Source organism: Pezoporus flaviventris, unplaced genomic scaffold (assembly GCF_033815535.1).
Source record: "Pezoporus flaviventris isolate CSIRO_AGI_PZ_B2104156 unplaced genomic scaffold, CSIRO_AGI_Pfla_v1 ptg000079l, whole genome shotgun sequence".
Lineage (NCBI taxonomy): Eukaryota > Metazoa > Chordata > Aves > Psittaciformes > Psittacidae > Pezoporus > Pezoporus flaviventris.
Window position 1 is genome coordinate 4,713,707 of NW_026892627.1, and position 25,638 is coordinate 4,739,344.

The window sequence follows — 25,638 nt, forward strand, 5'->3', positions numbered from 1 at the left end:
GTCAGATGCAATGGCTGGCTGAGATGTACTTCTCAGGGGGTCTTTTGCTTCAGCAAGATATAAGCCCCAACAAGTGAGATCCTCACACGTTCTACAGTCAATATACATGCATGTATATTGCTTTCCCATCTTTTTCCCCATACTGGGGATCACAGCAGATGAGGGAACAGTAAATTATAACCCAATCCTCCTCTACTGGATCTGCAAGAGGCATGAGACCTGTAAGAGGCACTATGTAGATTTTCATCTGGACATCACAATTTTGCAGGGCAGAGGAATGCCTGAGCAAGGCTATGTGAGGAATGTATAGTAAAATGTCACATGCTTTGGTTGTGGGTCAAAGCAATCTCTCCTGAAACATTCTCAGAAATCCATTCATTGCTGTGGCTGTCACAAGTCAGGACATTTAACCTCACCTAAGAAGTGATGGGTCTTTGCACGGCTGTCTTGGGCAACTTGTGGGGGTTTTTTTCCTCCTTCCCTTGCTTTTCCAAAGTGTGAGGCCCCTGCGGTGTTATCTCATCTGCAGGGTTTGGCCCTTCCCTCTTCCTCCCAGAGCTCCATACCCAAAAGCAGGGTGGAAATACCTTTGCAACATGTCATTTGGCAACTACATCCTTGGCAGAGCCTGTTTCCCCGTGACAATGTTAACCTTGTCCACAAGCACGTGGGGTTGTCAAGGCTGAGGCGGTTGTGGGCCATTACACTGCCAAACCTTGAGTTTGCGCTTCAGCAGATTTCCTCCCAGCAGCTTCTGATTTACCCCAGTATCAACTTGTGACAATATCTTCAGTGTCTTAGGCTTGCACTAGGACACTCAAAACAGACTCATCTGCTATCTGTGTGCATGAAACAAAGAATTAAACCACATGGTCTTTGAGCTCTGGGAATAGTGAGTCAAGGCTTAGGACCAGAATATGAGTGCATCAGATCATGAACATAGGAATAATAGCTGGACAAGAACATCTCGAATAATGTTCTGCTTATGAAAGTCAGGCTATTCTGTTTCCACCAGTACTGAGTTAAACTGCTTGGAAATAATGTTTTCTGCTTCATAACCCTGTGGCATGACCAGAATTAGCAGGAAGCAAAAGTGCCTACAGCTCAGCCCTAAATGAGCCCATGTTTTATGACAAGCATTTTCTTTTCCTTTCGCATTGACTGCTTGACATATATTTCTACAGATTTGGGCTCTTTAAAAGCTCAGCATGATTATTTATTACTTCTTCACTGTGGTGATGGAAAGTGGGGAGAGGCAGCTCAAACATCATCTGTGCACGAGCCTGAAGTGCTTTATAAACTGTGGGTATAGGAATGACATGCTTTGTCCCAGAGCTCAAATTCATGTAGTCACAAACACAGAAACAGGTTGGTTTTAATCAGTCTATATCGGCACTGAAAAGGACTCAGGCACACAGCAGCTATTAATTAAACCCTTGGTGCTGGGCATAATGACTTCATGTGAGAAAAGGGGACAATGGAGTTTCGTGCTGATCCTCTGAGATGTCTTCACCCCATCTTCTGAATGTCTCCCACCAGAGCTGCTGGTGTATGACCCACACCACTGGGCCAGTAGTGGACTTGGGGTTGACTCCAGAGATAAAAGCAGACCCTGTTGTGGATTCCCATCTTCTGTGGACTGGAGGAAGACGCAAAACATGGTTCCTCTGTTCCCTACAACAAAGGAAGTCACTCAACGTGATGAATTTAAAAGAAGGAAAGAATGAAAAATGAAAGGTGAAAGCTGCTATGGGTTTTATGAGCTGTAGCCTGCAGCCATTGAGGGATAAATTGCTTGCTAAGAGTCAGTTTTGCATTTTCATCCATGAAACTAAGATCTATGAAGTGCTCTTCATATATGGGCACACCCAGGCTGAATGAGCAGGTTCAACCCATGCCCTCATTTGCAGCTATCTCTGTGGTGCACCAGTCTGTAGGTAATGTCACAGGTATTTTGGGTGCTCTTCCTATTACAGGTCCCTTAGGTGGTCAGTGGACAAGATCTGTGGAAACTGTTGGTTTAAACCTCTTCTGACGCCTGGTTTAGCTGATGAGCTGATACGTATCTATTTTCCATTTGCGTGGGTTAGTCTAAAAAATTAAGGAAATGGCAAGAGAAGCTTGATGTGTGGGAAGGGAAGGATTTGGATGGTTCCCAGTCCAGAGAGCTCATGTAGTCTCTGTCCCTGGAGGTATTTAGAACACATCTGGATGCAGTCCTGGGTCCCCCAGCAGCAGAACCACTGGATGATGGCAGTGCCTCCACACCTCTCTAGAGAGGGATGTTCCCTCCACCGCAGCCAGCAGCACCATGCAGGTGCCAGGCAGGACCAGATGGGAATGCGAGGAGATAGTTTATCTTCAAGTCATCCACAGCCCCACAGTGGCATCAGGGCAGCTTTTGGAGCAAGTGGCCTGCATATTACAGATGCTTTGTTCTTAGCAAAGAGCTACGATATCGCAACAAGTACCCACGGACACAGCCTTCTGCCTCAGAAGGTGGCTACAACAAACACTGCTGGCTTTGCTTGGGTTTATCATTACTTTTCTCCTGGGAGGGCAGCCTGGTTGCATGCTCCAGTGCTCTGTTAGGTCCCAGTTTCAGCCAGGAATCTTGACGGCAATCCTGACCCCTGCTCCCCATCGCCCTGGGCTGCAACACTCGCAGGGCTCCAGCCTGCAAGGACAGGGACACGTAGCTCCCTGAGGGCAGGAGCAGGCTCTGTCCTCAAGCCAGCTGCACCAAAACTCAGGACAAGTTGGAGTCAGCGGCTGGAGTCAGTCTTGGGCCCAAGCGCTAATGTGGCACTGAGCAGCACCACACCTTGCTTTGTCCAGCAGAGACAGGGAAAAGGGGGGGTGTGGGGTGAAAACCATCCCCTGCCCTTTCAAATCTGGACAAATCGGGTTTCTAATTAAAGCAGCGCTTAATCATTACTGCTCCGTGAATGCAGAGCTGGTGGATATTTGATGCAGTTGGTTGAAACTCTCTCATACCGGCTCCTTCTTCGTCCTTCCGTGAGCCTGGGAATGGGTGTGATCTCTGAGTAGGAGTGTCTCTGTGGTTAAGTAGAGGATTGAATTACCGAGCACTGCTGTTCCCGAGCTGACAAGGTAGCAGAACAGCAAACAAAAGTGCCTTGAAACTAGCTCACCAAAGAGGAGAGAAGGCGCTGGGTTTGGCAGAGAAGGGAGACCTGCGAGGACACCGTGCACTTTCCAGCAAGGTAGGTGCCTTCCTTGCACCCTCCTGAACTTTATTGCTAAAGCTGCTGAATGACTTTCGTTCTGTGGACAGTAAGAAACAACAACAAATAATTAATAGATTTAATAGGTTTTAAAGAATTTCTCACCTGGTGTCAGCCAGGATGCCTTTACTGAAAGCAATGAGCCCGTGCTGATTTGCTGTCTCTGGGGTTGGAACACACAGCTATCTCAGCTCATGAGAGCCCATCCCGGCTACATATCAGCTCCAAGGACACATGCTTTTCATTTAGCAATCTGCACAGGCTGGCTTTGATTTCACACAATGAGCAATTAATGGTGTTTTGTTTTGGCCTGGTTTGTTTTATGCTTTGCTGCCATGAGGATTAGCTTAAAGTTCGCCGGTCTTTGCAACTCATTACGGGTCCAGACAGCGACACAAGTTCTCATTGATAGCTCTTGTGTCATCTAATCGATAGATCTGCTAATGGCTGAACTGCTGGGTTGTTTTGCTCTATAAGTACAAACTGTTTTCTCATCCTGTTCCAGATGCAAATTGCACTGAGGTAAAAATTGAGTTGTAATGGAGTTGAGCTGCAGGCTTATTGCCAATATTTTGCTTAGGCGTGCCTATAAATACTTAACACAAAGGAGAACCGATATGAATTAGCATCTGTGGGAGGTTCACACTTATTCCAGGCTGCCCTAGCACAGTTGTAAACAAATGTTGCAACAGATGAAGCAAACTGGCCCCACCAGAGCAGCACTGAGAGCGTGAATCACCCAGGTGCACTTTACACACTGCCGCTAAATGGGCAGATTAGAACCTGAGAAACAGAGATTAGAGCATCAGCCTTCCTCTTCTTTGCCATTCCCTGCCTGGTGGGAGCAAATGTTAGCATAGGCACTAGCCAGCGCAGTGCACGTCAGGAAATCCCCGCCTTCCCTCACCTTCCAGGTAAGCCTCCCCTCCTCCTCCTCCTCCTCCTCCTCCCTGCACAAACAGGCTGCCCTTTTCCTCCTCCGCCTCCCTTCCCGCTGGCAGACACCTAGGTCTCATGACATTATTTCCCAGGCAGAACTTTGTGGCAACAGTTGCCAAGGTCTCCCAGCTGGGAGCAAAGGTTTTGTGCCATGGCTGCAAACGGCGTCACCCTGGTCTCCTGCCTTTCCTTGTATCCCTGGGGCTCCTCGTTAGGCTGAGACAATAAATCCCTGCTCTTGCACAGCCAGGGATGCTGAAGACGCTCACGGTGTTTCCTGATCTTTTCCATGGAGCTGAGCGAGTGTTTTCTGGACTTTAAGCATGAAGGTTGTTACCTTTTCAGCTATGGGCCCCCTGGAGAGGCGCGGGACATGTGGCATGGAGGAGATGCCCCAAGGATTCTGTGACTTTGGGCTGGATCTGTCCTGCATCCTGGGCCTCCAGCACCACCATGCTGCTTTGTCCCCAGCCAAGGAGGAAACCAGCTCAGAAACCTGTCCCATGGTTGGGAGATGCTGGGGTTCTGTTCTGTGCCAGGCACATCCTGCTGGACAAAATGCCTTCCATTTTAATAGAGCCAAATGCGTGATAGTCCACTTGGAAACAGAGCCGTGCAATGCCCTGTGCAGTGAAGGAGAGCTCTGGGTGCAGCCTTTGGGCTACCTTTAGGTTACCTGGCCCAGCTGCATTTTAACCATCCCTGGGGAATGAGCCATCACCCTCCCTCAAGGTCCCTCTTTCATCACAGGGAAAAGGCTCTTTTGCATCCTGCTGAAACTTGCTCTGGACTGACACAATGCCACAGACTGGGCTACGCATGAAGTGTCCAACTGCACAAGGAAGGACTCCAGTGGGGACACACCACACCCAAAATACCTCTGCTCCAGCTCTTTGTTTATTCACATATATACTTCAGTTTCTGTTAGCCTTCAGAGAAACAGATCGTACAGTCACCAGGGGATACACGCTCCTACGACTCATTAAAACCTCTCCTTTCGTGCTCTCCCTCTCCATATAATACAACCCTGGAAATGGGCCTAATTGTGATTTATCTTGGATGAGTATACATTTCCACTGTGTTCCCACCCATTCTGAGTGTAAAAGGAATGCAGAAAGGGGTGAATATTGTCACTGTGTCTTTGGGACCTCTCAGTCTGAAAAGTCCTGTGAGAAGCAATCTTAATTTCCAGCGTGGGGTGATGTGTATTTGATTCAGTTACCTCGATTTCCAAGGATCTCTGCTTGAAGCAGAAAACCTACCATTTGTTATGCATCTTTATCTGGGCCTATTCATGCTTATCTGAGGCAGTGCTGGATAGAGTAACACTGAAACTTCTTATTACCTTATTTCCACGTCAAAGACATGAGACATAGGGGATGCTAAATTGCATGGTTGAGCTCCATCCTGGGCAGTTCCAGTGGAATGAGCTATTCAGAGCAGCTGACCTCTCCTACCTAAAAATGTCCTGTTGCTATGCCCTTGGATGAAAGAATAGGTTTCTGTCTGGCCCTTTATTTAAAACTGTTCTTAAAAGAACAGCTGGACAGGCAGCACAAGAAATTATACTCTTTTCTGGGGGAGTTACAGAGACTGTCTAGGTATCTACGTTTTTTGCTGGGAGTGTGCTAGAGCCTGAATTACTATACTTTGTTGCTGCTTATGAAATAGCTGCCTGGGTCTGAGCAAATCCCATCCATTCCAGGCTTTCAGATGCCTGGTCCCCTTCCCTGTGCTCAGACAGAACTCCCATTGGCAGCTCTGGGTGCAAAAGGCAGTCTCGGATGAATGACTCTCTCTAAAGCTGTTTGCAGTCTTTGCAGGGATGATTTATTCATTTGGCTTTGTGCAGTTGACGTGTCACTTTGTCAAAGCTGGCCTTCGTTTCTGCCAAGTAGGGAGTTCACACTCTTCCCACATTCATATGCTCTGTCCTGCGTGGACTGGGTTTCACTTTTTATGACAAGCAAGTGCCAGACGCACAGGTGCGTGGGGTTAGGCTTTGCTCCTTGCTGTGCCATGTCAGGGGAGAGCTCAGGCATGCAGGAGCCCCAGAGCTGGGCAGCACAGGGTTTAGCTCACAAAATCATGATGTACCAACACCAACACAGCACGTGATACCATAGGGGCAAAGTTATGCCTTCATATTGTCCCTTGTACCTCTGCTCTCATTCCCACTAATCCACCCCGTCTCTATTTGCCCCATTGTCTCCCTGGACCCCTTTCCTACCACAACAGTGAATAGCCACTGAAAGCCATCTTGGGAAGAAGAGACAATCACGGGGTCTCCCTCAAGGAGCAATCACTTAAAGTGAGGAGGTTCAGGTAGAGACTGAGCGGCACCCACAAAGTCAGAGGAAGATCGAGAATGACCTCACAGCAGCCCACCCAGTTTGAAAGGGTTGAATAAACAGTGATAAGCACGCTGAACTCAAGCCTAGAGGATAACACTGGTATGGGTGATTGCTGCCAAAAAGCTGTGTGTTGCTGGTGCTCCCTTGGGAGAAGATCCTGTGAAGGTAACTCATACCTTGGGTCAGCACCCCATCCCAGCGGAAGCCTGGGTTGGATTGATTGGTACTGATACTTACGTGTTTTGACATAAGTTAGGTGTCTTTTGGCAGAAGTGTGTCAGCCAACATACATAGGCAAAAAGTGAACTTTACTCTGCAGCTCAGAAAATAACTCTTTCCCCTGAATAAATCCATTGCATCTCGTTGGGCTAGCAATGGAAATGTAGTCATCTATGGAGCACCATGCTTCAGTCCAGATCATTTCATTTGCAATTCAAAATGTAAACCTGTTTTTTTGCAGAAGTCCTGGGTTTCTCTTTTCACATTTGATGTGATGCTTGCATATCCACACTGGAGCAAAACTGGAACAGTCCTTTTGATAGTTAATCTTGCAACTTCCTACTGGAAAGCCAATGCTCTTGGAAGCATCTCTCCAGATGGTCTGAGCGGAGCCAGACCAGCACCCCTGCTCCATTACCATCAAACAAGGGTCTTGATAGCAAGGGTTATTCAACTGCACTAGTTAAACTGTGCACCAGGGAAAACCTGTTCTTTATCTTGCACACATACATACATGCACATATATGGATGCATGCACTTAAAATAAATAGAAAATGGTTATATGCAGCACCAGAATCGTAACTTTTAGACTTGTTTTTTATAAGGATGGACCAGGTGGGCAACGGTACTTGGGTTTAACCTGTGGTTTTATTTATGGCATTTGGCTTGGTTCATGCTGACAGATCTGGTGAGCAGAGTCTCAGGGCACAGTGGATGGGACTGAGCTCCCACGCTTAGAGAGGTGAAGAGCATCGTGGCAAACAGAGTTTTCCATCTGGGGGCTTTCCCTATAAGCAGAGGGGACAATAAGTCCCTCCTGACCAAGATTCAGTGGATCTGCCCTAGACCCAATGTCAAGATGAGGGGAACCACTCAGGGAGAGTTCTCTTCAGCACCTAAAACTAAGACATGCAAATGAGAGTGTGTGAATCCCACCCTCTAAGCCCCTCTCGTAGCCTTCCTCAAGGCTCTTTTAATCCTGCATAGGAAGTGGTGCCCTTTCCTCAGTTTCAGCTGGGGAAATGCCTTCTTTTCAGGGTTTCTCTTCAACAACCTTTCCGTAAGCTTCTGAAGTGCATGTGCTCCCCAGGGCTCAGGAAGGTCTTGCACAGGTGACCAACCACACGTGTTCTCCTCCCTGATGTCTCAGCTCTGGTTTTACTGAACTGCTGTCAATAGGTTAAATAATGCTCCATTAAAATGCTGATGTGGGAAAGAATCATGAGTTTTTTCTTAGGATGGTGAGTAATTAGCAGTTTGTGAGAACATTTCTAATCTGAACCACTTCTCTGGAAACCAGGAACAGGAATTTAAAATGGCTTCAGCTTTGTTTTCCTTCTGCGTGCATCTCCTGCCTTCACTGTGCCACGAAGCTCTGCCTTTGGATGTAGTGCTGGTCCTGAGCCAGTGAGCTCTCCCTTTCACCAGGGGAGAAAGAGCTGAAAGAAAAGAGAGATTTGTTCATAATGAATTGGCAAGCTACACGCTTGCCTTTCCCTTGGGATGGCTCTGTACCATTACTGACTCAGTAACCTCATGAAAAGGAGCTGGAGGTGGAATGGATACCCCTGAAGTAGGTGTGCACCAAGCTGCATTTTATTATTTGAGAATAATACACCTGGCACCATATCAGGGGCAATGCTGCTGCAAGGCACTTGCACACAGAATGCTTTTAACAGCTTCTTGTGCCACTGCTTTTTTCCTCAAGGATCTTCAGAGAGAGGTGGGTTTGCATGGGAAGAGTTTGTTACCGGTCACTGGGACTGATCTCAGGGGGAAGTTACTGCCGTTCAGACTCTGATGCTGCTTCTGAAAGCTTTGAGTCTAATAGGGCTGCCCTCAGCCTGCGGAGATGCTACCTGCCTGGGAGAGCCTGCTGCTTTCAAAGGCATCCTGGAGAACAAGGACTTCTTCGGAAAGCAGGAACTCAAGAGCTGCATGGCTGCTCTGACCTCCTCTATAGGACACCACAGCAAGGGCTGCCAACCTCCACGTTCAGCCAATTTGCTCTGACTTTTCCAGTGCCAGTCATTGCTGAGTGCTGGGCTCTGCATCCAGAGTGATGAATGTGGAAACTCAGACTTCATGACTTGGGAGTTGCGGCTGGTGGCAAGGCTTTCCGATCCAATTCATCAGTACATTGTTCTTACATTGTTGAGAAGTTTGCTGGGACAATACAGCTCTACTGTTCCCAGGATGAACAATCAGTTGTTAAAATTTTAGAGGAAGGATTCAGAAATAGCAGCAGTTTCGGAAAAAATCTGCTCCTACAAATCAGTTTCACAAGACCATCTGCTTGAAGATCAGACTGCTGGAAAGCTACCAGCAGTGAGATAGATAGAGAGGACAAAGGAGGTCATAAAGAGAGGTGTGGAGAGATGAGCAAGATTTTCTGGATGGAGAGAGCTGCTGAGCTAGAATTTATGGCAGGTGGAAATGAGGGGACTAGTAAAATCAGAGGACATAAATCATGAGTTGCCTGCCCATCTAAATCAGATATCCTCTGGGGAATCCAAAGAGACAGACGAGATACAGATTGAGGGCTGTTGCAACTGGGAAGGTGGTTATATCACAGAAGCTTTGTATTTCCTTTTGCTCATTGCTTTTAAATAAAGGTAGGATTGGAGAATTAGTGCAAAGCCCATCCTCATGTGGCTCACAAGGGGCTGACAGGTAAAGGCTAACATCACCAGTGGGTTTTTGGGGAAGACCGTGTGTAAACTACTAAGTCAGAGATGACAGAAATGGAAAGGGGGTGAAAGCACAGGCTATAGGAAGACACACTAAGCGGAAGGTCTGATTCTTGGTACCGCCTGAGAGAGAGATTGAAGATGGGGTAAATTTCCAGGGTTCAAGAGACACAGCTGGGTCCTGGGGAGACTGGTCAGCTTTTGTCAGACAGGGCGAAATGGTTATTGCTCTCACAGAACCTGGGAACTGGCTAGGTGGGTCCAGGTTTCTGCAGCTTTGAGCTTACTGAGCAGGGAATTCAAATCTCTCCTGAAGCACAGAGCACTTCTGGTTTGAGAGGCCATTAACATAAAATCAACTCAGTGGCTCTCCACTTCATCCCAGGCTCATAAATCTTCACTCACATTAACCCTGTACAGACTTTAGCATCTCAGTTCTCAGCATCCCAGACTTTGCCCAGTCAGCAAAGAGCTGGAAAGACCGGTCACCTGTGACAGAGGTAGCTGCTTGGATGAGATGTTATTTGGTGATCCCTGTCAGCCATTCATGGAAAAAGGGAAAACCTGCCCATCTGAACCCAGTGAAGTCCCTTCTTACTTCCAGAGCCGTTAATCCTGATAAGGTGAGCAAGAAGCTTCTTCACAAACTTAGTTCATCCTGTCCAGTGCTCCATCTCAAGTTTTGATCCATCTCTACTGAAAAGACGATTAAAAAATCCCTTCAACCCCATTCACGATCCACTCAAAGGATTTGGTAGCATGGACAGGGGATTTTCTCTGACTGGTGGAGGTGGCTGAACCATCAATCCATTTTATTGCCCTAATGCCAAACTGATGGGAAGGCACAGCTTGCTGAAAGTACAGCACCTGAACAAGGGCTCACAGACCCTGAGGAGTAGAGCCCAGAAAGCACATCCCGGCCATTTAGCTGTCTCATTTCAAAGACATTAAGTAAAGACGAGCCTGCCAGCTTTCCTTATAAGCTGTTCCAATAGTTAATTGCCCACCATGATCAGAAATAGCATCTTATTTCAAGGCCTGTTTTACATAATTTTAGCTGCCAGGCAACAGCTCTTTCCAAGGAGGCAGAAGTGCTCTCCATGGTCAGTTGGGCATGTCTATGAAGCCCTCTCCTTGGCTCACTGACCACACAATGCTCCTGAATCGTGCGCAACTTAGAGGAGGAGGGTGAGTCGAGTTGTACTTTGTCCCCTTTTGTCATCCCCCCGACACATACCCTGTTCCCTGCCACATCACCATGTCCCAGCACATCCAACATGGATAGTGTGATCCAACTTCTCTGATTGCTACCCTTCCTGTGACTGTGCAAGAGGACAGGAGCTGTCACCGACACATGCACATACGGACATGCATGTCACAGGTGCTCTCACCTAGGCAACTTCGGCTTCCTGACAAAAGAACGGATAAGGATATTACGTGAGTGTTTGGCAACATGAGAAAGAAGTCAAGCCCCATTGCTTGATCTCCCTACCTACCATTTCCATGTGAGAGAAAAGCCTCTTTTACTCGTCCTGCGACAGGAAAATAAGGCAAATTATACTGATTGAGTACTGTGCCTCTGAACAGTCACTCGCTAGGCACATTCACAGTTCAAAGCAGTGGTCCCAAGCTGTAGTTGATGAGCCACACAAGGAAACTCAACATTGAATTTCATTCCTCTGGGCAAAACAAGAGTTAACTGCTGTCCTCTCTGCAAACAAAAAATGGCACCTACTTGGGCCCAGATGCCCAACTATAATGGAGACAATGAAAGCAATTCAACAGCCCTGGTTTACCTCATCTAATGCCAGTCCAAGTATTCCCAATAATTAGGCCTTTCAGCCTGGAAAGGCTGGAGCCACAGCTGCTTCCTATTTTCCTGAAGCTGTACAGAGCATTACTCATTTCACTGGGGTTTTTTTATTACCGTGACTACAGCCTAGTGAGTATGCCGCCAAAACCCAGACAAGCCAAATCAGGCTTAATTCAGAATGTGCTTCAGGAGTTTGAAATGATCTCCTGTCCCCCTTCTGAGTCCTTATTTTCCCTCCCCACCCAAACAGCCTGAGTCTGCCTGAAGAAATGTCCTGCTAAGTCTGCTTTCCCGGCACATGCCAGGTTGACCAAAATGAAGTAGTGATTGCTGGCACTTCCACCCAGACTGTTATTCATTAACCAGTCCTGGGAGTGACCTTGACACTTAATTAGTCATCTAGTCCTTCCTGAAGGCAAAGCTTTTCCCCACACTGTGCTTGTTGGAGAGGAGTTGGGGAACATATTTAGCAAACAAGAGTGTTGCTGTGATTTTGGCAGTGTGTGAAGAGGAGCAGGTGTCATAAATACCCATCTGCCTTCACCCACCAGTTTTGTTATGAAGATCATGTTAGGGAAGGCTTTGCTTTTTACTCTAGAGGCTCCAGGTTGTCTTTGACTGTGACATCCGGCCACCGACATGTGGTTTCCAGGTCCTCTGAAATAACAAGAGCAGCTTTTGCTCTTTGCAGTTTAATTTATACCATCTTAACCAAGTGGTGATGACCCAGCAGAACAGCTACAAGCCAGAAGTTGCCTTTGCTATGCAGTGACCACCTCTCGGCTGTGTTCATTGTGTGAGCTTGTCTCCTTTTTCCATGGTGCAAGAGTCCCTGGAACTAGTGGACACAGAGTAGCTGGCCCTGGAGATGGAAATCGGAGAGTTACATGTTACAAATCTGGAGACAAAGAGGCGAACTACAGCTGCTCTAGTGCCTCTCTCCCCACTTTGCAGGTAAAGCTGTGTTTGTGTGCAAGGAAGCAAATGTCCATTCCTGGTACTAGTTGGTTTTGCCTTGGTGAATTCCCTGGAGGCAGTTGACTTCTGCTTCTTGTCAATTTGTATTTCACTTAGGGCTGGGCAAAACTGGTTAGATTGAGATAGAAACTGACCCAAACACCGCTGTTGAAACCCCACAGTGAACCCAAGCCCCAAAACATCCCTTTTCTTCTTTTTAAATTGGAAAAGTTTCTGCTCTTCCTGATTTCAGCACAGATGGGAAGTTTTCACTCCATAAATATTGAATTTTGTGTCTGGACAGGAGTTGAATTATAGGGTCATCTGACTAAAAACCCACATTAAATCATTAATGCAATAAGCTGTCTGATTATATTAAGTCATATTCCTATTATTTCTAACTTGGCCTCCAGCTGAAAGAAACTGGAAAGCCCAAAGGAAACATCCAGCCTTGTCTGTGCTTCTCACTGCCCCAGCTTAATGACTAAGGAGGAAGGGAGGGATAGCATTTCCCAGAAAAGTGGGGACCAGCACTAATGGAGAGGTTTCAGGTGAAGAAAGGAGCCCCAGGAGCAGAGGAAGTGTACCCAAGATCCCTGCTTTAAGTCAAAGAGGTGGGAATCAATAGAGCATTGCTCTATCAATTATCTTGGAGGGTTTTGTCCAGCATGGCTGTCTGTGCTTGGAGAAATCTCAGCATCCTTTGGGTTAACTTTTCCAATGGGAGAGGTTGGGATGCTGGACGAAGCAGGGAACCAGCTGTGTCTCACAGCTGGCCAGCTGCCGGTTTCCTGCACTGTTAGCAAGCGAGCAAAATGCCTGCTGCCTTCCACAGGGAGCAGTGTCAGTTTTGCTGGAACACTTCCCTCACATATAAACATCTTTACTGGCTTTGTTTTCAGGTCGTTCCTGTTTTGATGCTGGAAGGGAAAACCCTAAATAAATTAAAAAGATAGCTGAGGGAAGGAAGCTTCACTTGTTTTTTTTAATTTGAAAAGGGACCTTTTGCATGCAGTATTAAATGTCTTTTGGTTAAAAATCTGAACTGGGATCATGGTTTTGGCTTCAGTCCCTGATAGCCCTGGACTTCACAGTAGGTGAGTCAGGATGACATTCAGAAAGAGTCTAGCTCCTCTGTAGACACTGAAATATCTTTCTGGATCTGGCTTTTAATCTGTGTGGGTCTCAAGTATTGAATTGAGATGAAAAATTGAGATTAAAAATGTCTTTTTTTACCCCTTGCTGCCTGTCTTCCTGTCTGGAAGCTATATGGAGGACCTGAGGAGGAGATGATTATTACTAAATACACTCCTGGTAGGTAAAGGAGGCCACATGAACTCAGTCTTTCACAGTCATTCAGATATAACCATGTTCAAGAAGGAGTGAGCGTGTCTGACTCCTGCTACTGAGCGCTGCCAGACTGTGGGTGCCTGTTCAGTTTGCAGAGAGGTGTTGGGGCTGTTCTCAACAGTCTGTGTCTCTCTACTACTGCCTGTGTAAGGAGCCAGGGTCTGGCAGTTCTCCGCTGTGGGAGGTCTGGATGGACCAATGTTTCTGCCTAGAACGTCAATTATTCTGCTCTTACTTAGTGTGCAAACTTTTCAGGAGAATGGCCATCGGTTCTTACGACTTTATGGTGCCAATGCAGCCCATTTTCCCATGTTCTCATAGCACAAGCAATTAACATACCTTCTGGCAGGGGATCGTCTGTCTTTGTTCCGTCCTTCAGAAGAAGCTTATTCCATGGCTTTCTGCAATAGCTTCTTGTAGTTTTCATCTTACCATGGCTTAGTTGTGCCCAGTTGAGGCAGCCAATGGCACCGTTTCTTCTCATAGGTGGTTTCCTACAGCCGAGCAGAGGAGAGCAGACAGGCTGTGGCCTACAGTCAGTGCAGCCTTTTCATCCAGAGACACAGAAGAAAATGCAGTCAATCAAGTTGTTGTTTTTTAACATAGTACAATTGTTCAGTCTGTCATGAACAAATGTAAATCAGGGGAGCGCACTGGCAAAGCAAATGGATGCAAAACACAGAAATCAGTGAGCTGTGTTTTCTCTTGAAACTGAGCCTTGATCTCTGAGCAGGATTAACTCACAGAGGAAGGGCTGGTATGGGTCTTGCCCTGACACAAACACGATCTGTCCCATGGCTGCTACAGTGGAGCTGAGCTGCTCAAGAGACACCTGCCATGCCCTCCTTCCTGGAGGTCTGCTATTGTCTCTGCCACCCTTCATGCCATGATGGGAACAAAAGAGTCCTGATGTCAGGTCCAACACCCCGGTGAATCCTTTCTACCTATTTAAATAGGGGAAAATGACTCCACACCAGAGCAATGGTATCCTATCTAGTCTTTGCTGTGCTGCGATCACACACTTTGCTTGGCCCCCCATGAACATGGACAGCCTGGGAATGAGGGTTCATCCCACCTAACTGGTGATGACTGCAGCTGTGCTCCCTTCATAGTCAGCAGAGAGATAGTGACATTTCAAGGTATAGATTATCTGTACTAAGCCTCCACTGACAGTAAGAGGAACCCAGGAGACTAGCACACTTACTGCTGTATCCAATTATATACTTCTTTTGTTTTTCCTTCTTCCTTTCCCTTCCAGCTCAGACTGCAGGATGACAGACGGTGACACAAATCTCCCAACTATCGAGAGAAAGCTGGGACTGCAGATATGGGGCATAGAGGTAAGACAAAACGCAGTGATGGCATATGTCCTCTGCACCTGTGTGTGTATATATGTTTCAAGAAAGAGATATTCTTGAAGTAATCTGGGTGGGAAAAGAGGGTATTACAGATAAGATACGGTGGGAAACAGGAGACCCAGTATCTCCCTATGCAGCTTTCAACGTGTTATTGCTTTGGTTTCCTGCTCTGTGAAACAGCGATAATACTGACTGAGGAAACATGAATGTGGTGTCACTGAAGCTGTGTTTCCAACACTAGAAGCTTTCTCACCCCCTTCAGGAACCAATAAAAGGCTGCTTTAGCATGCTAGAAATTAATTCCCTGTTTCACCAAGAAGAGGGTTTATGCAGAGGTAACCTTAGTGTGTATGAGCAGCTGCTGTGGGCAAAGCACCCATTTTTGCAGCAGAAGCATCCCATGGAGTCTATTTGCACTTCATCCTTGTCTTTCCAACTCTGATCAACGGGTCACTGCAAGGAAAGATACTGCAGCCTGCAAGTTTCCTTCTGCTTGTGGTGGTATTTGATTGTGGGTTGGAGCCGGTCTGTGCTCAATTCTGCTTTTTCTGGCCCAGTTTTCCAAGAACATTCCCCTGCAATGAAAGGGCATAGACTGAGGTGCAGAGTCCACTCCGGGGAGCAGTGGGAAGGCACTCCAACACGTCTCCAAGTGGTGGTGGTCTTCTGCAGACCCCAGCTATGTTCCACATATCACAGGGTCTTTCCCTTTCCTCTCCAAAGCACTGTAGTTAACTTCTTCCCAGAGGTTCTGTAATTAGAGACAAGGGTCAAGCTGGTATGCTGGGGAGCAGGTCAGCCCACCAGAAGAATGTATGTCTCTGATTCCAGGGAACCACAGAGCCTGTCCAAGCCCAGGAGCTGCAGGTATTCTGGTGGATGGCACATCCAGGCACCTGCTCTGGGCAGGCATGGCTAGTTAATTGTGCACTTGTATGAGATTAGGGTACAATTTGGGTCTGGAGGAGTGAAGGACATATCAGTGTCCTCAAGTTTGTCTTTTCTCAGCACTGATAGTTGATATGAGCCCCTGGTAAAGTGGTCATCTTACCAGAGCTCTGAAAGTTATCCTTGAACTTATAAGTACTGAGTAAAAACCATGCCCCAAAACTAAATTTAGGATGGGATGTGCTCACTTTCCTGGGAAATTACCTACAAATGCAAGCTCTGGAGCACTTGGGTCTTCTTTCTCTATACCTACAAGATTGTAGAAGGTCAAGGAGACCTTGTCAGTCTGTCCAAGCACTATAATTTGTCCCTTCTCACCCCTTAGTACTTTGGGGATTTCCCTCAGAAGCAGCTTTTCCCAGCTCACAAGCACCACACAGATTCTTCCTTCTGCAAACCCCAATTATCACCTTAGTGTTTAGTGCACCGCAGCTGTCCTGTTTCACACACATCAACTTCTGGCTCTGAAGTTCTAGTAATGACCCAAACTCTCCTTTCCTTACAGAATATGAAGATGGTTCCTATACCTGAAAAGGCCTATGGGACATTTTTTGAAGGAGACTGTTACATAATTCTGCATGTAAGTAAGGCTGGCAAACACTGGTTGCTGTGGCAGGCAACTGGTTCAACCCTTTTTCTTTAGTTCTGACTTGGATCTAGGTAGCCTCACTGGTGAGAGCACCACTGTGATTGTGCATGTGTGTTCACCACCTAATCAAGCACCTGCATTTAATGGAGCTCTTGCAACAATATTGTATGCTTAGTAAATCAGAAGTCCTGAGGAGCCATTAGCTTAGTTATTCATTAAAATCCTTTATCTTCTAATCAACTGAGTCATGTCCAGGCATGGCAAAATAGCCAGTACATTCCTGGCAAACTAAATCAAAGACCACATTTGCATGCCTTGTAGGAGTCTTTTGAGGGTGTGAGAAGTGGCCAAATGGAAGGTCTCATTTTCAGCAGATGATGTGGGTAATGGAGGTGTACCACCTATCCTGCATCACACAAGCAGCACAGAGGCTCTGCAGCCCTTCTCATGTCCCCATTAGGACACTTCATCTGTCCCACACAAATTTGGTCCAGACCTACTTGCAGCCAGCTGAACCCAGGCTAACCAGAAGCATGAGGAACTTGGGAAGACCAGCTCTACCCTATGGGCTGTGCAAACTGCCTTGTGTTCCCAAACCTCTGTGGAAGGATGGTGTGTTGCACTCAGCCCCCAGAATTCCTTCCAAATCTTTTCATCTGCATACAGCAACCCAGGGCCCATTGTATTAAAAAAGTTCCAGACAGTGGAAACCAAAAGCACTTCCCACTTCCTGAGTCTGAGTGTCCCTCCTGCAAACATCTCCATCAGTCAAGAGGCAGCAAAGCCACCTCTATCGCACAATAAACAGTTGTACATCCACTATACATGAAGCCAGGAAACCAGGCTGGGATAGTGATATAGAATGAGTCTCCTGCTCTACTTCACCATGCAGAGCCTTTATGCTATCTTTCAATGCTGAACTGATTTGGTAGTAGCCACCAAAGACATGCTTTGGAACAGAATATGAGTGTCCTTGCAAGGAGTTTACTGTAAATACCAGTATAGATTTTGATGCTCATAGGCTCAATATCTTTTCCAGGTAGAAAAACCCTTTAATCAATCCACTACACTCCTTTGCCATGGCAGATGGGAGGATAAAAATATTCATCTTTGCATTCTGCATATTCAGTGGAGGCTCTCCAAACAAAGATTGTGTGCAGGACAAAGGCAGTTTAGTACAATGTATTAAATGGAGCAATTTTGCCACAAATTAATTATCTGTGCTAGAGGAACTGAGCTGTATTTTATTCCAAGTTCTTCTACCGTGTTTCGCTGTGGTATCACTGCACAAAGCAAATAAACAGAACTTAGTGTCAAATCCAGTTTATAAAATGAGCTTTTATTACCTTTCCCAGGTGTCCATAATGGAGTTTAACACAGTATGTGCTGAAAAATAACTGGCACAACTCAGATAACGATAAGAATACCTGTTCTCAGATCGCTTGTCTCCTCTTTCTAGGCTACTGGAGTTTTCTGTAATAAGACAAATCACAGCATGCACACATAGGCTCAGCTTCATTTGGAGTTATGTCTGTTTTGCAAGTCGGCAGGAATTCAGAGGCAGTTTGTGTTACTATGTAGTGTGATATGAGAAAGAGAACAGGAAAGAAAGGGTAGTATCTCCAGGCAAATAAACAGCGGCGTACATTACATTTAAAAAGGCAATCTATGAGAAGAGTCTCCCTTAAGTTTGAATAAAAAACTCTACAAAAGTACAGCAGGTTAAACAAATTAAATTTTGTAGTTGCACAGGTGCTCAGTTTTCCTTGATGACAAGAGTTATAAAGGAATATCAGACAGTAACATCCTTCAGTTCAATTTGTACATAAAGCCCATTAGTGTTCTCCTGAATAAGGTCCTTGGCTCCAGGTTGAGCTGCCAGAGAGAATCCTAAGGCTCCGTCCTGCCTCCCCTTGCCCAGGAGAAAGGCAGAACTGGGAAAAGCTCTGGGAAAGGTTGGTTGGTTTTACCAGGTTTTACCTGGTTTTTCCAGGTTTTAGCAGGTCTCCTGGGGCAGTGATATTATTTGAAACACACATATGGGCTGTGTCTTCATTCTGACTCATCTTTCCCACCTCTTCCAGACCAAAAGAGCCTCTCGTGGGTCTGCTGTGGATTTGCATTACTGGATTGGCAAGGATTCATCTCAGGATGAACAAGGGGCCGCAGCCCTGTATGTCACCCAGCTGGACAATGCGCTTGGAGGGAACCCTGTGCAGCACCGGGAAGTGCAGGGACATGAGTCTGAGACCTTCCAAAGCTACTTCCGCAATGGCATTATGTGAGTAGTTCAAAATACCCTGCAACGAGGTGGGTCATGGTCCCTGGGATTTCTCTGCTTCTCTATATCTCAGAGCCATAAGTGTTTCAAAAACCTGAAAAATATGGACAGTGATGAAGTTGGTCAAAATCCAGAAGAAAAAATTCTCATTTTGAAAGAATCATTTATATTCATTAAGTCTGGAACCATGACATTTTGTTCTACTGGTAATTTTCCCAGATATTTGCAGTAATTTCCTCTTAACCTCCCTTTTGCTCACCCTAGGGTCTTCTTTCCTCTCCTCCACACACTTCAGATAAATATGCCCGTTAAGGCACTTCAGACTAATACTCACTTTGAAGTGCTGATTTGTTTCATACTTCAAGTAATATTCATGTAGTGGAAGTAAAGTCTCTAAAAGACTCTAAAGACTCTAAAGACTCTAAACTTCTGCCACCTAAGAGATACTGTTGAATCCAATCTTGTGGTCTTTGCTCACATTGGGGTCTTTTAAGGTGACTTCAATAGCTGTCTTCCAGGGGGGCCTTCATTGCCAATAAACAGCTTAAGTGCCTTGCATTTAAACAGCTGAAGAAGACTCAGATGAAAACCGATCCTCGGTCTATACTCTATATCCCAATCTGGCTTTGTGCCTCTCTACAAGCTCTCATGAGTTTCCTCAGGACTTTCGTGAGACAGGAAATTGGTTTTACCCTCATCTTAAAGATGAGTAAGGGAGAATGAAGGTTTCGAAGGACATGTAGGTTTATAAGTCTATTTGGAAACATATCTGCTTCTGAAATCAGTACAAGTTAGGCTTCATCTTGATCTAAACCACATCCCTAAGATTGAGCAGGAAGTCTGAGGCGGAATGAGAAATTAAAGTAGGCTCCTTCCACATCTTTACAGGTAGACTAATCACCACAGCATCCTCTTGTGGGTATGTTAAACTGGACCAAACAAATCTCAAGTATTCTGAATCACATGCCTCACTACATTTGCCAGCCTTTTCCAAGCTATGATATCTTAGTTATCACCAGAATCTTGAGGTGTTCTCAGACCATATAGGTGAAAGTGTTTTCTAACCAGCTCTAACACTTTATTCCCTGCTACACAACAGCTACAAGAAGGGAGGAGTGGCTTCAGGATTTAAGCATGTGGAGACCAATATGTATAACATCAAGCGTCTTCTTCATGTCAAGGGGAAGAAGCATGTATCAGCCACAGAGGTAAGAAGAGACCTGTCTCCTTATGGATCATTTCTCCTTGCCTCTCCTCCTACACTCATTTTCAGTCAGGTTCACCTGATAGCTAGCTCATCTCTGCTCAAGGACCCCTACTACAGGGTAATTTTCAAGACCTCACTAGAGGGTTTAGTATTGTCATGAGAGAAGCCATTGGGCTCAGTGAAGAGCTGAGTGCTGGAAAAATGAGTGTGTCATTGCATACCAGTTCTTACATCCCCCAGGGGCAAGATCCAGTGGCTGCGATTTGTCTCCTGCAGTGCTCGTTGTCCTCCCTGGTTTGCCAAACACTTTCATTTCTTCATGACAGGTAGCACTTTCCTGGGACAGTTTCAATAAAGGTGATGTTTTCTTGCTGGACCTTGGGAAAGTGCTGATTCAGTGGAATGGACCCAGCTGCTGCATTGCTGAGAAATCCAGAGTGAGTAGAGGCAAAAGCCACTTCATTTACTAGTAATATTTTTTGATGCCTAAGGATAAAAAAAATAGAAAAACAGCGTTCAGTGTTTGCACAGTGAAAATCTCAGTGAAATCAGCAACACAGGTAAACAGAGAAAATCATGGTAAATCTTCTGCTTGCCCATTTGCTGGTATCACAGGCCCAAGGAATTGCTTTCCTTTAGTTCAGACCTGGCCTCAGTGTCTGTGGGCACATCACTAGCTCTGGCTCCAGAAAGGCATCCAGCCCCCTCTGGGGAGGTCCATCTCCATCCCTCTGTGCCCTATGGCTTGTATGACATAGGACTAAAAAGTCAGTAACACCAGTAGGTTTGGCTGCAGTAACTACACTAGGGGTAGATGAATTTCCTTTCTTTTCTGCAGCATCACTGGGAATTCAGTCTTTGTCAGTATGAGACAAGTAGGAATACATAACCCAAGTGTTGATACGTCAGATCCATAGCTCTTAAGGCACTTTGCAAAGGGGTCTTATTGTTATTTTCCTGATAGAAAAAGTGAGATACAGAGATATAATAAAGAAATCATGTCAATGGCTCATCAGCAAAGTTGGTGGCCAAACTCATAACCACTCATCATATTCATGAAAAGGTAGGCAGGCCCGCTCTTCGCATGATGTCACTTGATGAGCTAGGAGAGGTGGGAGCTTCACAAGAAAGGCAGTTTTCCAGGACACAATGGCTAGAGGAGAAGATTGAATACAGAATGGAGAAGAGACAAAGAAACCCTCAGGACACAGAGAAGGGAGAGCAGGTAGAGGGACAGCTGCTGTGAGGAACAGGACATGGCTCATTTCAGGCCTGGCAATCAAGCAGGTCATTTTCTAGGTCTACAAAGAGGGGCCCCTTTCAGAGCTATTGTGGTAAGAGACATGGAAAAAGAGAATTCAGTGGAAAATTGAGATTTCTGCCTAATTAGTTGCCTGGCATTCACACTGCTTTTTTTCACAGAAAGCATCCACGTTTTTTGAATACTTGAAACATTTAAATGTAAAAAGTCACCACGGAGCATCCAGGGTCCTGCAGCTCTGCAGCATCCAATCTCGTTGTCTTCAGCAATGTCCTCAGTGTGCGTGTCTCTCCCAGAGCATGTCACAAGATCGGTGGACCTGTTTATGTACAGCCAGACATGGGTAATGCTTCTTGTGGCTACCACATGCCTGTGCTTTGTGGGAGCAAGCCCCTGTAGTGATTCCAGCTTGGTCAGTATGAGACAAATAAGAACACGTAACCAAGTTATTGATAGGTCAGATCCAACATAAGCAAGATTTTCCTGAGAGTTAGTTCCTAAGCAGGCATTGCAGACATATACACTACTTTATATAGCTAAATTTGGAGGACACTAGAAGCTTCAGAGAGCTGTGGTAATCTGGCTGGGACTGTTGGTGCTCAATCTTTGCTTTAGGTCTGAGGGTCACCGAGTTTGTTCTCAGCCTCACGATTTACCCCCTGCTGATCCTTGTACAGGGTCTCATGCTGGCTCGCAGCATCAGGGACAGTGAAAGAGGCGGCCGCGCTCAAATTGGCATCATTGACAACGAGAAAGACTCCCCGGACCTCATGCAGATCATGAAGATGGTGCTGGGTGAGAGGCGTGGGGAGCTCCGAGATGCCATCCCGGATACAAAAGCAGATGAGCTGCAGAAAGCAAATGTTCGGCTCTACCAGTAAGTCCGGAAAAGTTCTCCAAACCCTGTCCTTTCTCACAGTGAGCACTGTGAAGCCTGACTCTGCTTGATGCCTCTGTGTTCCAGCGTCTATGAGAAGGACAACGACCTGATGGTACAGGAGGTAGCCACCCGGCCCCTGACACAGGATCTGCTCCAGCATGAGGTGAGAGAAAGCCATCAGCCTTTACAGTGAGAAAAGGATGGTGGGGCTTGCTTTATTTTCAGCTGAACACTTATTTCAATGGGATACCCCATTTCCTGAAAATTACCAGCCCTTCCATCATTCAGGTTTATCAGATGTCCTCTGAAAACAGGACAGTGTAGCCCTACCACAGCCTCAGTAGTAGCCAGTGGCCTACTACAGCCTCAGTGGCCAAAGGCAGGTGATTCATTGAGGCTGTTCTAACAGGAGATGGCAAATTGACCCTCTCAGCCAAGGATGACATTAGCTTGGCAGTCAGAGTCAAGGAGAGACGTGGGCCAGGAATAAATTCCAGATGGAAATAAGGCTTCTTAATACCCCATATCTGGGGATAGCCCTCCACCTGCAGAATTCAGAGCAAATGAATACTCTGCTCACAAAATCATGAAGATAGTTATCCTGCTGTAGCAAGTGGCTGGTCTCAGTGATGCACACTGGAAGGAGACTGCTTACAGACCCTCTGGCAAAAGGCTTTCAGAAAACAAAAGCTTTCCTAATATCCTCCTGGCTGAATTTTGGCAGAGAATTGCTCATCCTTAACTCTCTGCAGCACAAACAAGCCTATTCCAAGACAGTGTAGGGCTGCAAGGCTCCAGCTCCCTTATTCATGCTGGTGTCAGCCTTGTTAAATCTCAGTCTCCTTTTACAGGAATACGAAACTTTCATTCTTTTTTGTCAAAGTTCAGCCTGAAAAATGAGAAGCCTTTGGTCACACAGTTGTCTGGTTGAAGCACCAGCTCTCTGCAGTGGAGACAGGCTGCCTGGCAGCCACCTCATCTCCTTTGGGTTCAGGATTCTGCTGTGTTTCACAATGATTCAACACTTTCAGCTCCAGACTAGGAACACAGAATAGTCATGCAGATGTCTAACTCTGACTTTTCCTGCTCCTTTAGTAGCAGATTTGGCATAAATGAGCACCACCATCAGCAGCACTGAAGCACAGCAGGCTGAGGATTATATTTCAGCACTTTTCCTCCAGCCTTTCGGAGCTGGTGTTTGTCGGTTTGGGAACGTCTCTTAGGAGATGGTAATGGCCAGTTTTGAGCGATGCTTAAGAAAAATACATATTTTAACTCATTATAGTTAAAGGTCAGCTCCCTGGGTCAGGTGTGCTTGCACTGTATGGTTGATGGTAGGTGTGGTCCATTTATGAACCATCCTGTGTTGCCTTTGCTAATGATTGCACCAGGGTTGAAGCTCTGTAAGGCAAGGAAATGAGCTAAACCAAAATCTAATCTGAATCTTCATGAAGGATCCAACCAGAGTAGGCTACAAACAAGGACCTTTGCCTGTGTGGAGTTTTTTACATCTGTTTTTTCTGTTTCACCTCAGGACTGCTATATTTTAGACCAAGGTGGTTTTAAGATTTATGTCTGGAGAGGAAAAGCCTCCAGCCTGGAAGAGAAAAAAGCAGCCTTCTCTCGAGCTGTGGTGAGTTGTAATATAGTGCAAACAGTGTCATGGGAGGTTAACTAAGCGCAAATCTAGATCTGACCACTAATTGCAATTAAGTGTAGGTCTTAAAGAGCTGGCCTGCATAATAACAGAGAGAGAAGTTGCACATCTAAGCAAGGCAAGATGATGCAAACACAAAATTGCTAGTCACTAAATTGCACAAGAACAAAGACCTGCCACTGAAACTAGGAGGAAATTTATAAAGAAAATGAAGTATAAAAGAAAATCTTCATTACTCAGTAAATGGTGGACTGCTGGCACTGTTGATTGGACACAGAGAATCAGCAGGGTCAAGATGGGATTAGACAAATTCATGGTCAACAGGTCCATAAACAGGTAATAAAGGGGCTTTTATATCATCTCTAACATCCATGACCCAATATTGTGGCTGCTGAGGAGAGTGAAGGGATCAGACTGAAGCCAGCCACCAAGCTCGTGTATGCTCACTAAACAGCATCTCTTAATGCCGCTGTTCCAGGCAGCATGGACCACTGCTTTGACCCTGAAAGCATCTCTTGTGTTCCCAACCAAAGGTAACATCTTGGGCAAGTCAGTGAGAAACTTGATCTGGGCTTTCTGTAAAAGCCAGACCTTTAATGTAGGTGCTACAAGCCTCAACCGCAAGTCCATTATAAGCAACATGTCCTTTTCACATCACCAATGGCCCAGGTTCTGCATGTGAATTTGAAGGTGATACAAGGCTCTTCCAATGGGTAGAAAGAGATTGTTAATAACTGCCATTAATTCAGATTGGCAAACCTGAGGCGAGACCAGGATTCATGTTGAGAAAGTGCACATTAGCATAATGCCCTGGTGCTCCTCCAGATGAGCTACCATGAAGTTATTTTTTGGCAGAACGTGCCTCAACACTTCTTTCCATAAAACATTAGCCTCAAGGGAGCCTGAGCAAGAAAGGCATTTAGTAGGTTTTTTTACAAGTTGACATGCTGAAGTGAAGACTACAAGGGATCATAGCTTTTATTTCGTTTACTCAGTTATGTGGATACCATAAACAGACTCATCTTCCATGAGCTCTTACTAGGATATACTGAACTTCAGCAGCTCCATCATCAGTAAGGTCTTACCTGGAGACATCCAGATTCAATACAGATTGCACCTATTGTCTTAGAGAAGCAAAGCTTAGAAAAACTTCACCTTAAAGCTTATCTTGCAGTGCTCTTTTCAAAAGCTTAGATCAGGTGCTTTATATTAGGCAATCAGCTCTTCAAATTCTGGCCCTGGGCTACACATGTAGAACAAAAGATATCTCTTTCTTTCAGTGCGGCAGTTGGGAGGGATGGGAGGACCATCTGCTCTGCTTTTCCCTGGAGGTAGTGTGTGGCTGTAGTATTTACAGCAGAAGATGAATGCTCAGAAGCCCACAGTCAGGCTCCTTCCCTGAACCATGACTGATGGCACTGAACCTCCAGGTCATCCCAGGGCCTGCTGAGATAAGCATAAGAGTAGTTCCCAGAACTGAACAATGACTTTGGCGTTGTGGCAGAACAGATTAATTTTCTTCCAGGCACCTCTGCTGAAGTAGTCTTCTGACTCAATAGTAGCTCTATCGTAAAGAAATAATTTGGGTTTGGGGGAAAAAAGTTAAAAAAATAAAGCAGAGATTTGTGAGAATTTAGTCCTTTCAGAACACACATCGTGCTGTGGGGTACTTAACTGACTCCATCCTTTCACTACCTTTCAAGCCCTCTATCATAACACAGGAAGATCCGTCTTCCTGTTAAGAAAGGAACAAAATGTTTGTAAAAAAGCAAAGAACTGAACTAGGCTCTTGGGTCATGGGCACACCGTATCACTGCTCCCTCCCCTTCACTCCTAGATCCATCCCTAGAAGTCATCTACAGAAATATCTGAGACAGAGAAGGAGGC

General features: G+C 45.9%; 1 protein-coding gene across 3 annotated transcripts in view; it reads left to right on the forward strand.

Moving 5' to 3' along the window:
* The first annotated feature begins 2,645 nt into the window (after positions 1 to 2,645).
* Positions 2,646 to 25,638, forward strand: part of VILL (villin like) — a 36,077-nt gene continuing 13,084 nt past the window's right edge. Inside the window, exons 1-9 of one of the 3 annotated variants that reach the window (XM_061474497.1) lie at positions 2,646 to 3,227; positions 14,829 to 14,910; positions 16,382 to 16,456; positions 18,550 to 18,746; positions 19,846 to 19,954; positions 20,280 to 20,390; positions 21,892 to 22,091; positions 22,179 to 22,257; positions 23,629 to 23,727. In XM_061474497.1, the coding sequence (XP_061330481.1) occupies positions 14,842 to 14,910; positions 16,382 to 16,456; positions 18,550 to 18,746; positions 19,846 to 19,954; positions 20,280 to 20,390; positions 21,892 to 22,091; positions 22,179 to 22,257; positions 23,629 to 23,727 (939 nt within the window). In that variant the 5' untranslated portion in view covers positions 2,646 to 3,227; positions 14,829 to 14,841. Of the gene's footprint in view, positions 3,228 to 7,802; positions 7,873 to 13,243; positions 13,318 to 14,828; positions 14,911 to 16,381; positions 16,457 to 18,549; positions 18,747 to 19,845; positions 19,955 to 20,279; positions 20,391 to 21,891; positions 22,092 to 22,178; positions 22,258 to 23,628; positions 23,728 to 25,638 lie in introns of those variants that run through there. The other 2 variants (XM_061474496.1, XM_061474495.1) reach the window with 2 other exon arrangements.